This window comes from Salmo salar, chromosome ssa22, assembly GCF_905237065.1.
Source record: "Salmo salar chromosome ssa22, Ssal_v3.1, whole genome shotgun sequence".
NCBI classification, from domain to species: domain Eukaryota; kingdom Metazoa; phylum Chordata; class Actinopteri; order Salmoniformes; family Salmonidae; genus Salmo; species Salmo salar.
Genome location: NC_059463.1, coordinates 18,526,462 through 18,542,500, shown reverse-complemented (window position 1 = coordinate 18,542,500; position 16,039 = coordinate 18,526,462). Strand labels below are relative to the sequence as shown.

Below are 16,039 nucleotides of genomic sequence, written 5' to 3'. Positions count from 1 at the left end.
TGGCGTCTGCCGTGGTGCTTTACGCTACCGCCATGTTATTTAGAGCTAATGAGCATGGCCTGAAGAAGAGCCATTAGAGTTGGAGTTCTCAGAGACTTCATCTCACGTTCTACAGAGTGGGCCGGGAGGCTGTGACGTCGCAGACCTGCCTGTCATTCTGCAGAATGGACGGGAGTGGCTAATAGCTTATGATGTCATGGCAGGGCCAGGGGCTGTTGGATGGATAGCAACAACAGAATACCTAGAGGAGCGCTGATGATCTACGGTAATAAAGGGAATTCCTGAGAGGTGCTGACATGGACCAGTCTAGTATTTATATAGCCTGTTTTACATCAGCAGATGTCACAAAGTGCTTATACAGAAACCCAGCCTAAAACCCCAGAGAGCAAGCCATGCAGATGAAGTAGAAGCACAGTGACAAGAAAAAACTCCCTAGAAAGGCAGGAACCTAGGAAGAAACCTAGAGAGGAACCAGGCTTTGAGGGGTGGCCAGTCTTCTTCTGGTTGAGCCCAGTAGAGATGATAAGAGTACATGGCCATTAAGGCTAGATTGTTTTTCAAGATGTTCAAGTGTTCATACTGTAGATGACAAGCAGGGTCAAACAGCCTATCAGTTCATCATAGGCTACCGTGTAAGTTGCACTGCACTTACTCATCCGTGTATCATGTCAGTGATGTATGCAAATAAAGCAACTTAGTTTGGGATCTATGTCTGGAAATAAGAACCCCATTTCTCAAAATCTCTTCTCCCAGAGACAGATGGGTTTAACTGAGATCCATCTCTCTTTGTCAGCAGTCAGTGATGAGTCTGATAGTTTATCGACAGAATTACCACCATTAATTCACAGAGAGCAGAGCAGTGTGTCGCTACTGTAGCTAGCTACCATCCAGAAGCCGTACTCCACGTGGCATTAAACATCTGACTACTGTAGCTAGCTACCATCCAGAAGACATACTCCACGTGGCATTAAACATCTGACTACTGTAGCTAGCTACCATCCAGAAGACATACTCCACGTGGCATTAAACATCTGACTACTGTAGCTAGCTACCATCCAGAAGACATACTCCACGTGGCATTAAACATCTGACTACTGTAGCTAGCTACCATCCAGAAGACATACTCCACGTGGCATTAAACATCTGACTACTGTAGCTAGCTACCATCCAGAAGCCGTACTCCACGTGGCATTAAACATCTGACTACTGTAGCTAGCTACCATCCAGAAGCTGTACACCACGTGGCTTTAAACATCTGACTACTGTAGCTAGCTACCATCCAGAAACCATACTCCATGTGGCATTAAACATCTGACTACTGTAGCTAGCTACCATCCAGAAGCCGTACTCCATGTGGCATTAAACATCTGACTACTGTAGCTAGCTACCATCCAGAAGCCGTACTCCACGTGGCATTAAACATCTGACTACTGTAGCTAGCTACCATCCAGAAGCCGTACTCCACGTGGCATTAAACATCTGACTACTGTAGCTAGCTACCATCCAGAAGCCATACTCCACGTGGCATTAAACATCTGACTACTGTAGCTAGCTACCATCCAGAAACCATACTCCACGTGGCATTAAACATCTGACTACTGTAGCTAGCTACCATCCAGAAGCCGTACTCCACGTGGCATTAAACATCTGACTACTGTAGCTAGCTACCATCCAGAAGCCATACTCCACGTGACATTAAACATCTGACTACTGTAGCTAGCTACCATCTTGAAGCCATACTCCACGTGGCATTAAACATCTGACTACTGTAGCTAGCTACCATCCAGAAGCTGTACACCACGTGGCATTAAACATCTGACTACTGTAGCTAGCTACCATCCAGAAGCCATACTCCACGTGACATTAAACATCTGACTGCTGATGCTTCACTCAGAAATTAGTCTAAACCTTTTCAGGAAATCTCAGTATGTCTGTTGAGAGCAGTTGTTATTAAGTAAATCAAATGATAGTGTTAATGGAGACTTCTGTGAATGCCATGATAGGGAGCAAGTTAGTGTTGTCTTCCCCAATCCCTGGCTTTGTTGCTGGTCTCAGGGGGTGATTCTAAACAAGGTATGTGGGGGAGCTATGCCTAAAGGCTGCCTAGAGGATTAGACAGAGATGATGTCCATCCACCACAGCACTGACACATCACAGGTCACAGCAGATTCAATCCGTCTGTGAATACACTGCCTGTCAAAACATTAGGTTAAGTGTCTGTGTGTGTGTGTGTGTGTGTGTGTGTGTGTGTGTGTGTGTGTGTGTGTGTGTGTGTGTGTGTGTGTGTGTGTGTGTGTGTGTGTGTGTGTGTGTGTGTGTGTGTGTGTGTGTGTGTGTGTGTGTTAGCACCCAGAACTGGATGGTACCACACTTTCCTTTGTTACTTTTTGTTTCCATGAATCCTGCCACCGTTGGTGTTGAAATGTTTCTGACATCATGTGGACAAAGATGAAACTGCAGCTGCTCTTTTCTGTTCTCCTACAGAAGCTCCTGCACTGTGGGAAGTATCACCCATGGCAACATAGATTAAACTATCCTAACTTATATGTGTTTGTGTTATACTGTGCTAACAACATGTTAACAGCCACAAAATGAGAGTCCAGCAAGACACTGATCTCTGCAGGTACACACACACACAGACACACACACAGACACAGACACAGACACACACACAGTCATATAGGCTGTCTCATTGCTGTCTGCTAGCTGCTAAAAGGTCTTTATTGGTGAAAGAATGGATGAAAAACAGTGCCCATCTGCTGCTAGCGCGTCTGTTTCCGTCTGTGTTCCAGGTATAATGCGTGATAATTCGTTTTTACCACAAACAAAACATGACATAATACATTATGATTCTGTTACATTTAAAGCTAATGTAGGCTACGTGACCTGAGTAATGTAAAAATACAAATAGCAATCGATCATTTGCAATTCAACTTCAATTAGAGTTATGCAACCTCTCCCTACATATCTTGTAAACATAACAGCAGACAAGTCAGATTACTGTATGTATTTTATTGTGGGCTACAATGACTAATTTTGTTCCCATTGGACTACAAAGGCATAATACAAAACGCAACCAAGCATGAGTCTTTTAGAGTGTTCATCAAATAGTACTTAACAAAGGCTTGGGTTGAACTCACTGTGAATACAATGATGTGATATTATGCATGTGTATATATCATCATCGGTCTGGGGAGTATGTGGCGGCAGGGGGTAGATGTACCGTGTGTGTGTGTGTGTGTGTGTGTGTGTGTGTGTGTGTGTGTGTGTGTGTGTGTGTGTGTGTGTGTGTGTGTGTGTGTGTGTGTGTGTGTGTGTGTGTGTGTGTGTGTGTGTGTGTGTGTGTGTGTGTGTGTGTGTGTGTGTGTGTGTGTGTGTGTGTGTGTGTGTGTGTGTGGAAGGACAGGGGGTTCACATGTTTTATTTGTCTATTTGGTAGGAACAATGTACAACAAATCATAAGTCTCAGAATATGAGAAGTGATGTGTTGCACCAGATTTAGCTGACAGGTAATTTACACTGGCAGTCCCCATGTGTACTATATATGAGCAGTCCCCATGTGTAGTATATATGAGCAGTCCCCATGTGTACTATATATGAGCAGTCCCCATGTGTACTATATATGAGCAGTCCCCATGTGTACTGTATATGAGCAGTCCCCATGTGTACTATATATGAGCAGTCCCCATGTGTACTATATATGAGCAGTCCCCATGTGTACTGTATATGAGCAGTCCCCATGTGTACTATATATGAGCAGTCCCCATGTGTACTATATATGAGCAGTCCCCATGTGTACTATATATGAGCAGTCCCCATGTGTACTATATATGAGCAGTCCCCATGTGTACTATATATGAGCAGTCCCCATGTGTACTATATATGAGCAGTCCCCATGTGTACTATATATGAGCAGTCCCCATGTGTACTATATATGAGCAGTCCCCATGTGTTCTATATATGAGCAGTCCCCATGTGTACTATATATGAGCAGTCCCCATGTGTACTGTATATGAGCAGTCCCCATGTGTACTATATATGAGCAGTCCCCATGTGTACTATATATGAGCAGTCCCCATGTGTACTATATATGAGCAGTCCCCATGTGTACTATATATGAGCAGTCCCCATGTGTACTATATATGAGCAGTCCCCATGTGTACTGTATATGAGCAGTCCCCATGTGTACTATATATGAGCAGTCCCCATGTGTACTGTATATGAGCAGTCCCCATGTGTACTGTATATGAGCAGTCCCCATGTGTACCATATATGAGCAGTCCCCATGTGTACTGTATATGAGCAGTCCCCATGTGTACTGTATATGAGCAGTGCATGCATGTGGGAGGTACTATACATGTTGGACGTAAAAGCTTAACACTAATGGTTCTACGTCCTTACACATCATTAACATCTAAAGGCTATCTGGAGAACCTGCATGGTCAAACACACACGGACACACACATGCACACACACACGGAGGGCATGGATTTAATTTGCTCCACTCAACAGGGGAGGACAGAACGGGTGAGACAACTGGCTGACTTCCAAAATAGGATTCAGCAGCAGAAGCCCCCGTGGCGTTCGAGTCGTTCCATTCACTGGACTCTCTGTATAGTCATAGCAGAAAAGGGGCATCCATCTCTTTCAGAAATGATTAAGTAAAAACCTATCTGTGTTCAAGTGCCACACACGCACCAAGCATGCAGACAAATACACACAGACACATACACACACAGACACCTGAACAATAGACTTGCCAGATACCAAGATTAACTTAACATACTGTTTAAGCAACAGCAAACACAACACAGAAAAAGATAGCACCTCACATGGGTATAGAAAGTATAGTACCAGTCAAAAGTTTGAACACACCTATTAATCAAGGGTTTTTCTTTATTTTGACCATTTTCTACATTGTAGAATAAAAGTGAATACATCAAAACTATACACATATGGAATCATGTAGTAACCAAAAAAGTGTTAAACACATCAAAATATATTTCATATTTTATATTCTTCAAAGTAGCCACCCTTTGCCTTAATGACAGCTTTGCACACTCTTGGCATTCTCTTCACCAGCTTCCCCTGGAATGCTTTTCCAACAGTCAGAGACAAAACAGTGAGAGACAGAATAACAACAGAAAAACGCATGTCAAAAATGTTATAAATTGATTTGCATTTTAATGAGGGAAATAAGTATTTGACCCCCTCTCAATCAGAAAGATTTCTGGCTCCCAGGTGTCATTTATACAGGTAACGAGCTGAGATTAGGAGCAAACTCTTAAAGGGAGTGCTCCTAATCTCAGTTTATTACCTGTATAAAAGACACCTTTCCACAGAAGCAATCAATCAATCAGATTCCAAACTGTCCACCATGGCCAAGACCAAAGAGCTCTCCAAGGATGTCAGGGACAAGATTGTAGACCTACACAAGGCTGGAATGGGCTACAAGACCATCGCCAAGCAGCTTGGTAAGAAGGTGACAACAGTTGGTGCGATTATTCGCAAATGGAAGAAACACAAAAGAACTGTCAATCTCCCTCGGCCTGGGGCTCCATGCAAAGATCTCACCTCGTGGAGTTGCAATGATCATGAGAACGGTGAGGAATCAGCCCAGAACTACACGGGAGGATCTTGTCAATGGTCTCAAGGCAGCTGGGACCATAGTCACCAAGAAAACAATTGGTAACACACTACGCCATGAAGGACTGAAATCCTGCAGCGCCATTAAGGTCCCCCTGCTCAAGAAAGCACATACACATGGCCGTCTGAAGTTTGCCAATGAACATCTGAATGATTCAGAGTGTCCTCTGAATCATTCAGATGTTCATTGGGTGAAAGTGTTGTGGTCAGATGAGACCAAAATGGAGCTCTTTGGCATCAACTCAACTCGCCATGTTTGGAGGAGGAGGAATGCTGCCTATGACCCCAAGAACACCATCCCCACCGTCAAACATGGAGGTAGAAACATTATGCTTTGGGGGTGTTTTTCTGCTAAGGGGATAGGACAACTTCACCGCATCAAAGGGACGATTGACGGGGCCATGTACCGTCAAATCTTGGGTGAGAACCTCCTTCCCTCAGCCAGGGCATTGAAAATGTGTCGTGGATGGGTATTCCAGCATGATAATGACCCAAAACACACAGCCAAGGCAACAAATGAGTGGCTCAAGAAGAAGCACATTAAGGTCCTGGAGTGGCCTAGCCAGTCTCCAGACCTTAATCGCATAGAAAATCTGTGGAGGGAGCTGAAGGTTTGAGTTGCCAAACATCAGCCTTGAAACCTTAATCTTGGAGAAGATCTGCAAAGAGGAGTGGGACAAAATCCCTCCTGAGATGTGTGTAAACCTGGTGGCCAACTACAAGAAACTTCTGACCTCTGTGATTGCCAACAAGGGTTTTGCCACCAAGTACTAAGTCATGTTTTGCAGAGGGGTCAAATACTTATTTCCCTCATTAAAATGCAAATCAATTTATAACATTTCTGACATGCGTTTTTCTGGATTTTTGTGTTGTTATTCTGTCTCTCACTGTTCAAATAAACCTACCATTAAAATTATAGACTGATCATTTCTTTTTCAGTGGGCAAACGTACAAAATCAGCAGGGGATCAAATACTTTTTTCCCTCACTGTAACTCTAATGAACTTAGCCTCTGCAGCAGAGGTAACTCTGGGTCTTCCTTTCCTATGGCGGTCCTCATGAGAGCCAGTTCATCATATCGCTTGATGGTTTTTGCGATTGCACTTGAAGAAACTTGCAAAGTTCTTAACATTTTCCACATTGACTGACCTTCATGTCTTAAAGTAATGATGGACTGTCGTTTCTCTTTGCTTATTTGAGCTGTTCTTGCCATAATATGGACTTGGTCTTTTACCAAATAGGGCTATTTTCTCTATACCAACCCTACCTTGTCACAACACAACTGATTGTCTCAAACGAATTAAGGAAAGAAATTCAACAAATTAACTTTTAACCTGTTAGGGCTAGGGGGCAGTATTTGCACGGCTGGATAAAAAAAATGTACCCGATTTAATCTGGTTACTAATCCTACCCAGTAACTAGAATATGCATATACTTATTATATATGGATAGAAAACACTCTAAAGTTTCTAAAACTGTTTGAATGGTGTCTGTGAGTATAACAGAACTCATTTGGCAGGCAAAACCCTGAGACATTTTCTGACAGGAAGTGGATACCTGATGTGTTGTATTACCTTTAAACCTATCCCATTGAAAAACACAGGGGCTGAGGAATATTTTGGCACTTCCTATTGCTTCCACTAGATGTCACCAGCCTTTACAACGTGTTTTGAGTCTTCTGGAGGGAGATCTGACCGAACAAGAGCCATGGAACGATGATGGCCCATTAGACACCTGGCGTGCGAGTTCATGTTGGGTACCCTCGTTTCAATACGTTATAAAAGAGTATGCATTCGTCCACCTTGAATATTATTCATGTTCTGGTTAAAAAAGGCCCTAATGATTTATGCTATACAACGTTTGACATGTTTGAACGAACGTAAATATATTTTTTCCCCTCGTTCATGACGAGAAGTCCGGCTGGCTTAGATCATGTGCTAACAAGACGGAGATTTTTGGACATAAATGATGAGCTTTTTTGAACAAAACTACATTCGTTATGGACCTGTGATACCTGGAAGTGACATCTGATGAAGAGAATCAAAGGTAATGGATTATTTACATAGTATTTTCGATTTTAGATCTCCCCAACATGACGTCTAGTCTGTATCGCAACGCGTATTTTTCTGGGCGCAGTGCTCAGATTATTGCAAAGTGTGATTTCCCAGTAAGGTTATTTTTAAATCTGGCAAGTTGATTGCGTTCAAGAGATGTAAATCTATAATTCTTTAAATGACAATATAATATTTTACCAATGTTTTCTAATTTTAATTATTTAATTTGTGGTGTTGACTTGACTGCCGGTTATTGGAGGGAAACGATTTCCTCAACATCAATGCCATAGTAAAACGCTGTTTTTGGATATAAATATGAACTTGATAGAACTAAAAATGCATGCATTGTCTAACATAATGTCCTAGGAGTGTCATCTGATGGAGATTGTAAAAGGTTAGTGCATCATTTTAGCTGGTTTTATGGTTTTGGTGACCCTGTCTTTGAATTGACAAAACATTACACACAACTCTTGTAAATGTACTGTCCTAACATACTCTAAATTTATGCTTTCGCCGTAAAACCTTTTTGAAATCGTAAAACGTGGTTAGATTAAGGAGATGTTTATCTTTCAAAGGGTGTAAAATAGTTGTATGTTTGAAAAATTTGAATTTTGACATTTATTTGGATTCAAATTTGCCGCTCTTGAAATGCACCTGCTGTTGATGGAGTGCACCACGGGTGGGACGCTAGCGTCCCACCTAGCCCATAGAGGTTAACAAGGCACAGCTATTATTTGAAATGCATTCCAGGTGACTACCTCATGAAGCTGGTTGAGAGAATGCCAAGCGTGTGCAAAGCTGTCATCAACGCAAAGGCTGGCTGCTTTGTAGAATCTCACATTTAAAATGTTTTTTTTAAATTTGTTAAACACTTTTTTGGTTACTACATGATTCCATATGTGTTAGTTCATAGTTTTGATGTCTTCACTATTATTCTACAATGTAGAAAATAGTCAAAATAAAGAAAAACCCTGTGCCCAAACTGACTGGTACTGTAGATACTTGCTCAGATTTACACTCACATTGTCACGCATACACACAGACACACACACATGTGCACACAGACACACACAAACACATACACACAACTCTAACCCTGTCACACTGCCAATACAAGTGAATTAACCCCCCTCCAGTGGAGAGCTCAATAACACAGCACCTTAAGACGAGATCTCCGCCATCGGAGGCCAAACTCAGCGTTAACAATCTAAATCCATTCACGCCGTTCTGTTAGAATGAAATGGCTTGATTTAGACCCATATTGACTCAGGTTGGTAAAGCTGACTTTGACACAGGTTAATGTTGTATAATAATGCAGTATAATCCAGTGCTGGCACCGAGCGCCCACCTCTCCACGTGGACATCTCCACGGTGTGTCCTGATAAATAGAAGTGATCTTCATGACCTCTGCTTATTGGTCATTATGAATTCAACCCCATCTAAGAGCTGCGCAGCAAGAAGGAAGTCATAAGGGGGCGTTCCACTCTCTGCTTCCAACTCCAACACACAGCTAAAGACAATCTCCAGTAATTCCCATATAAAGCCTGAAGGGAATGTGCTTCAAGATGAACCGAAGAAGAGAAGAAAAGAGGAGAGGAAGAAAGCTGTGAGATTCCGATACAGTGAGACAGGAAATTGTCAGCCGTTGGTCTTTAACAAGCTGGCTTAATGATAACAGGTCAGACTTCACAACACCCGGTAATGGAGCACAACATTCTGCCCTACAAAGGCAAACCGCTGTAACTACACTTGGTCAAAATTGACCAAAATTCTTTATAGCCACACATTTTCAAAATGCATATTATCGAGAGAGGTGTGATGAATGGTGTGCTCCATTACTGGGTGCTGTGACTCATCACACCTCTCTCAATAATATGGTTTTTCAGAATGTCTTTGCAATGAAGAGCTGTTGGAAATTGATGTACAGTATTTTACAGTTAATGGAGATGTCCCTCATCTAAACCTTACCACACTCATCACTGGTATTAAATTAAAAGGTGAGGGGATGGCCATCTGGCTGGAGACAGTAGGGACATCATTCTGCCTGGGATACTTTATAACTCTGAGCTGTTAGGCCCAGTGGAGACAGTGTGACTGTGGTAAACAAGACATATTTTTACTGCTCTTCACCTTTACAGTCATTATCTATATAACCATATAGGCCTACATAAATTTAGGGAGGGAATGAGATTGAAAGATAAAAAAAGACCTGTACTGTTACAGTATATGGCTATTTTGCAGTTTATAAATTGTCACAACAGTGCATTATTCAGTGGGCAGATGGCCCCCAGAAGTCTCTCTCCAAAGGGCTATCTCTGAGACCCCTGACCTCACTCGAGGGTCAGCGTTAAACACAACAGCACAGTGGAGTCCTCAGGGATCTTCTTCAGTCCAGTCAGCTCCCTCATATAGAGAGGTACCCCAAGAGGGACTAAACCAGAACAAAATAGAGGATACTGGGAAGAGCCTCTCTCTGTCCATTGCCTGAGAGGACACAGTGCCTCGCACAGCTCTAATGATGTTTAATAGCTATGTCTGCAGTGGAATAGCTCTCTAGGGCATGTTCTTATGTTAGGAGGGTTAGACATGTGGGATGTAGTGAGGGGTAAGGGCATTTCTGTGTATTGAATGTACTGTATTTGTATTTTTTCAGGGCTTTGCAGCTTTCTCCAGAATTCTTCTTTATGACATTTTTGGTTTTCAACCAATATCTAAGATACTTAAAAAACATATTTATATTATTTATATTTATTATGTTTCCTATCAGGTAAACAAAACAAAAGATACATGAGAAAACTAGCCTTGGGTACCAGCAGGTGCCTTTAAGACAAATGGCTGTTGAACAGTGCCCTCTATTGGTCAGTCATAGGAACCGTATCTCATATGTTTAAGGTGAGTGAAAAGGGATACATTTACATTTTAGTCACTCTTTAGCAGAAACTCTGAGAAAATGCATTCATATAACCATACATAGCGTGGTCCCTATGCAATAGTTTCTGCAAGTATTGTTGAACATTGACAATGTTACGGTAGTTTGTCATAAACAAATACAGAATTTCCAAATAACAACTGCACTTTACTGTAAGATGCTTTACTGTAAAAATCGTATATAGTACAACGGAAAAGCCCCCATCCAAGGTCTCCACATCTGTATCTGAGACATGAAGTAGCTATGTGACTGGAAGTTCAGTCTGCACTGGAACTGAGCTGACCAGCGCAGAACAACCTCTTTCTTAGAAAGGAAAGAACAGGAGAGAGAAAAAACATGGAAGAAGCTAAACAGAGACATTAAAGCTAGAGCCTGAGGTTACTTCACCAGTCCCTGCAGGTCTGTCTCGGTTCTCCGCTCCGCTCACGTACGGGACAACTATCTGTTTCCCACTGGAGGGGGGTTAATTCATCTGGATTGGCTGTGCGACAGAGTTAGGGTGTGTGTGTATATGTGCCAGGGGATAGGGAGAAGGGGAGGCCTGTCTGATGAGGGTCAGTTGACACTCAGAGGCTCTGTCTCTCCCTGAAGAGTGGAAACCCTCAACGCCATAGACAGGCAATGCAAGGTCGATCAAAATGACTCCTGGGTTTTCTCTCTCTATCGTCGCTAAGACAACACCATCCCTTTCATAACTCCTCGCCTTGCACTCTCTTGCTCCATTTCTTTCTTTCTCTCTCTCTCTCTGTCTCTCTCACATACATACACACAAACACACACTTTTGTCCCGCAATCTTTTTTATAATGAAATGTAATCTATTTTCCTAAGGGTTTTATTTGTGGAAACCTGATTCAACAATATTGAGTCTAGAGATATGACAGGGTGCGAGGGAGCAGAAAATTATTTTTCTATTACCATCTGTATGGTCGAAAGGCCTGAATTGATGTGAAATGGAATGCTTTCCCAAATTAAATCATCCCTTTTAAATTGTGTTTTTTTTTATTTCAGGCCTTGGGCCAAACCTTCAGAGGCTGCCAGATGTACTATATTTCCCTCTCCTTTCATATTCCTCTAGAGGATAAGAGAAGGAAGGCGACACTGCAGAGTGATCTTCCATTACCTGCATTAGTCTGCTGTGGCCCTAGCCTTTAATGTTACATGATCTACTATAAACAGGATGGGGGACAGACTGCACCACAGAGAAATCCACACCCACTTTATCATGAAGTAGAGAGCTAAAGCACTTTGTGAGACTAGAAGAGTGTGTGCCAGCTTCCTGTCCACGCAGGAAGTGGCTAAGTCTGGCTGTGTGGTAAATATTTCAACAAGTCCTTCAAACACAGCTCTGATGGGATCTTCACTGTCAGAACAGCTTCTAAGACTACGTTGGTATACATTTCTAACATCCATGTACAAGCAAATTGAAATAAATGACACCCACATACCAGTGGAGGCTGGTGAGGGGACGACGGCTCATAATAATGGCTGGAACAGAGCAAATGGAATAGCATCAAACAAATGGAAACCATGTGTTATATATATTCGATACCATTACACTATATTCGTTCCAGCCGTTACCACGAGCCCATCTTCCCCAATTAAGGTGCCACCAACCTCCTGTGCCATATGCACACATGTACACACACACAAACACACACAGTAGTCAAGTGTGATCGCACGCATATCCTTTAGGGGGTTGTAGGACCGGTATGAAATAAATATAGCCCGCAAACTCATAGCCTCCGCCACGTACCTTTATTAATAAACAAACAACATTTCAATCCTGCAAGGATCTTCTTCAGGTCACACACACACACACACAATGTATGTTTACCTTCCACACAGGAGGGCCTGGCTCTGGTTGTGCCAGCGACCTGGCCTGGGAAACAGGAGCACTTGACGGTCTGAGAGCGCTCCTCAATCTTGTTCTTATTACAACAGCGGTGGATGGCCACCACCTCACAGGTCCCCTGCTTCACCTGGTAGGAGGCTGAGAGACAGCGAGAGGGAGGGAGACAGAGAGCGTATTCAATGTGGTTGCAGTAGTATTTCAACATATACATTTAAAAAAACATCTTATTAAAATACAAGAAAGGAAAAAGCCGCAGAGTTTATACAATAGAAAAAACTGTTGAATTATTTACAGTTGTATAAACACCAGGAATTATTCTAAAGATGCAGAGAGATTCACTTTCAATATAACACTATGCATTTATGCCAATATTTTGGTCCTTTCTCAGCTCAACAGCATCATTAACATTAAAAGCCTGCCCTTTCATTGTGTGCAGGGTTATCTTGTAAAGAAAATCCCACTAACATTATTTAATTAAGTAAATAAACAAACAAAAGTTTGGTTTTCAGTGGAATTCTCTAAGTCATAATGAACCACCTGACAGCATTAGAGAAACAGCGTCCGTATTGTATGAGGCAGCATCTGGAGCTCTGTCCTGCTCTCTGCTGGAGTTCCACCCAAAACACAATACCCCAAACTCTCCACATAATGAAGCTTAACAGTTTTACTCTTCTGTTTAACTCCCTAGATTTAACTTCCTGGGGGCTAGTTCTTATTGATGAATGTACATTTCAGCAGTTTTCATTTCAACACAGATGCCTTCCCTGTAGCTCAGTTGGTAGAGCATGGTGTTTGCAACGCCAGGGTTGTGAGTTCAATTTCTACGTGGGGCCAGCACAGGGAAACAAAAAAAAAAAAGTATGAAATGAAATGTATGCATTCACTACTGTAAGTCGCTCTGGATAAGAGCGTCTGCTAAATGACTAAAATGTAAAATGTGGTTTACAGTAGTCCGCACTCAATATGTTTAAACATGCATTTGTGGGACAACCTTCCTAACACACACACTTCGACAGGCCGAGGCCCCTCTCATCCTGATTTAAAGTTTGCTTGTTCTCTTCTCCAGAGAACCTTCTCAATGATCCCTTGGCCTCATCCCTCTGTTTTCATTTCCCCAGGGGCACAGGGAACTGGTGGATTATCCCTACTCATGCACACACACATATATCCGAGGCAGGAAAAAAAATGTAACCGTACTTGGAGCATGGAGAAATTGAAGAAATAAGGAATGCTGCTGAGACAGAGAGATCTATTCAACAGTGAGGGCATCTTTGTCAGTATGCACTATCTACTTAATAATGCAGTCACACACCATCCAATTTCTTCCATCTATCTCAAAAGCAAAATTCCCTTCAAAAACCATCCCCTTGTTAGTGTGGCATCCTGTACCACAGTCTGCATACCAATGTCTGGGTAAAGACAGGGAAAGCTAGTGCTCCCATCTTAAAAACAAGCGTCTTGTTAGTGTGAGACTACCACAAGCAAAATGAAACAGAGAGAGGGAGACGATGTGTGTGTGTGCATGTGTGCATGCACATGTGCATGTGTGTGTGTGTGTGTCTGCGCATGCGTGTGTGTGTGATGCAGGGAGCTGGGGAGGCGGGGGCGTGGGGATCTGTCATAGGCAGTAAGGAGAACAAAGAGACTGCTGCCTCCTGGTGGCATAATGAGGTCACAGGGTCAGAGCAGCATCTCTCTCTGTCTCTCTTCTTTAATCCATTCATTTTTCTCTCTCCAGTATTTTCCTCATCCACCAATCTATACTGCATGAGTCTACATCCGACAAGTCAACCTGAACTTCTGAGTGTTACCCAGTGTATCGAGACAAAGTAGAGCATTCCATAATGCATGCATATCTTTTGATGAGCTACTGCTGTAACTATAAAGTAACCTCTTGTCTTGACTGTCCCTGATCTGTAAGGATGATTCTGGGACAGTGGCTTGAGTCAGAGAAGTCACAGCAGTATCACAGCAGTATTGAAGCACTCTGCTTCAACCATCTTGTTCATATCAAATCAAATCCAATTGTATTAGTCACATGGGGCGAATACAACAGGTGTTGACCTTACAGTGAAATGCTTACGAGCCCCTAACCAACAATGCCGTTTAAAAACATTATGGATAAGAATAAGAGATAAAAGTAAAAAGTTATTAAAGAGCAGCAGTAAAATAACAACAGCGAGACTATATATACAGGGGGGGTACCGATACAGAGTCAATGTGCGGGGGCACCGGTTAGTTGAGGTAGTATGTACATGTAGGTAGAGTTATTAAAGTGAATATGCATAGATGCCAACAGAGAGTAGCAGTGGTGTAAAGGGGGGAGGGGGGCACTGCCAATAGTGTGGGTAGCCATTTGACTAGATGTTCAGGAGTCTTATGGCTTGGGGGTAGAAGCTCTTGGACCTAGACTTGGCACTCCAGGACCGCTTGCCGTTCGGTAGCAGAGAGAACAGTCTATGACTATGGTGGCTGGAGACTTTGACAATTTTTAGGGCCTTCCTCTGACATCGCCTGGAATAGAGGTCCTGGATGGCAGGAAGCTTGGCCCCAGTGATGTACTGGGCCGTACGCACTAACCTCTATAGTGCCTTGCGGTCGGAGGCCGAGCAGTTGCCATACCAGGCAGTGATGCAGCCAGTCAGGATGCTCTTGATGGTGCAGCTGTAGAACCTTTTGAGGATCTGCAGACCCATGCCAAATCTTTTCAGTCTCCTGAGGGAGAATAGGTTTTGTCGTGCCCTCTTCACGACTGTCTTGGCGTGATTGGACCATGTTAGTTTGTTGGTGATGTGGACACCAAGGAACTTGAAGCTCTCAACCTGCTCCACAGCAACTCCGTCGATAAGAATGGGGGTATGCTCGGTCCTCTTTTTCCTGCAGTCCATAATCATCTCATGTGTCTTGATCACGTTGAGAGAGAGGTTGTTGTCCTGGCACCACACGGCCAAGTCTCTGACCTCCTCCCTATAGGCTGTCTCGTCGTTGTCGGTGATTAGGGCTACCACTGTTGTGTCATTGGCAAATGTAATGATGGTGTTAGAGTCGTGCTGTTAGAGTCATGAGTGAACAGGGAGTACAGGAGGGGACTGAGCACTTACGCCTGAGGGGCCCCTGTGTTGAGGATCAGCGTGGCGGATGTGTTGTTACCTACCCTTACCACCTGGGGGTGGCCCATCAGGAAGTCCAGGATCCAGTTGGAGAGGGAGGTGTTTAGTCCCAGGGTCCTTAGCTTATTGATGAGCTTTGAGGGCACTATGGTGTTGAACGCTGAGCTGTAGTCAATGAATAGCATTCTCACATAGGTGTTCCTTTTGTCCAGGTGGGAAAGGGCAGTGTGGAGTGAAATGGAGATTGCATCATCTGTGGATCTATTGGGGCGGTATGCAAATTGGAGTGGATCTAGGGTTTCTGGGATGTGAGCCATGACCAGCCTTTCAAAGCACTTCATGGCTACAGACGTGAGTGCTACGGGTCGGTAGTCATTTAGGCAGGTTACCTTAGTGTTCTTGGGCACAGGGACTATGGTGGTCTGCTTAAAACCTGTTGGTATTACAG

The 16,039-nt window shown here is 43.1% G+C and overlaps 1 protein-coding gene across 1 annotated transcript in view; it reads right to left on the bottom strand.

Annotated features, from left to right (window-relative positions):
• LOC106583040 (chemokine-like protein TAFA-4) overlaps window positions 1-16,039 on the bottom strand; it is a 53,867-nt gene that overhangs the window by 7,038 nt on the left and 30,790 nt on the right. The window contains exon 4 of the mRNA XM_014166795.2: window positions 12,464-12,619. Within this exon, the coding sequence (XP_014022270.1) occupies window positions 12,464-12,619 (156 nt within the window). The remainder of the gene's footprint in view (window positions 1-12,463; window positions 12,620-16,039) is intronic.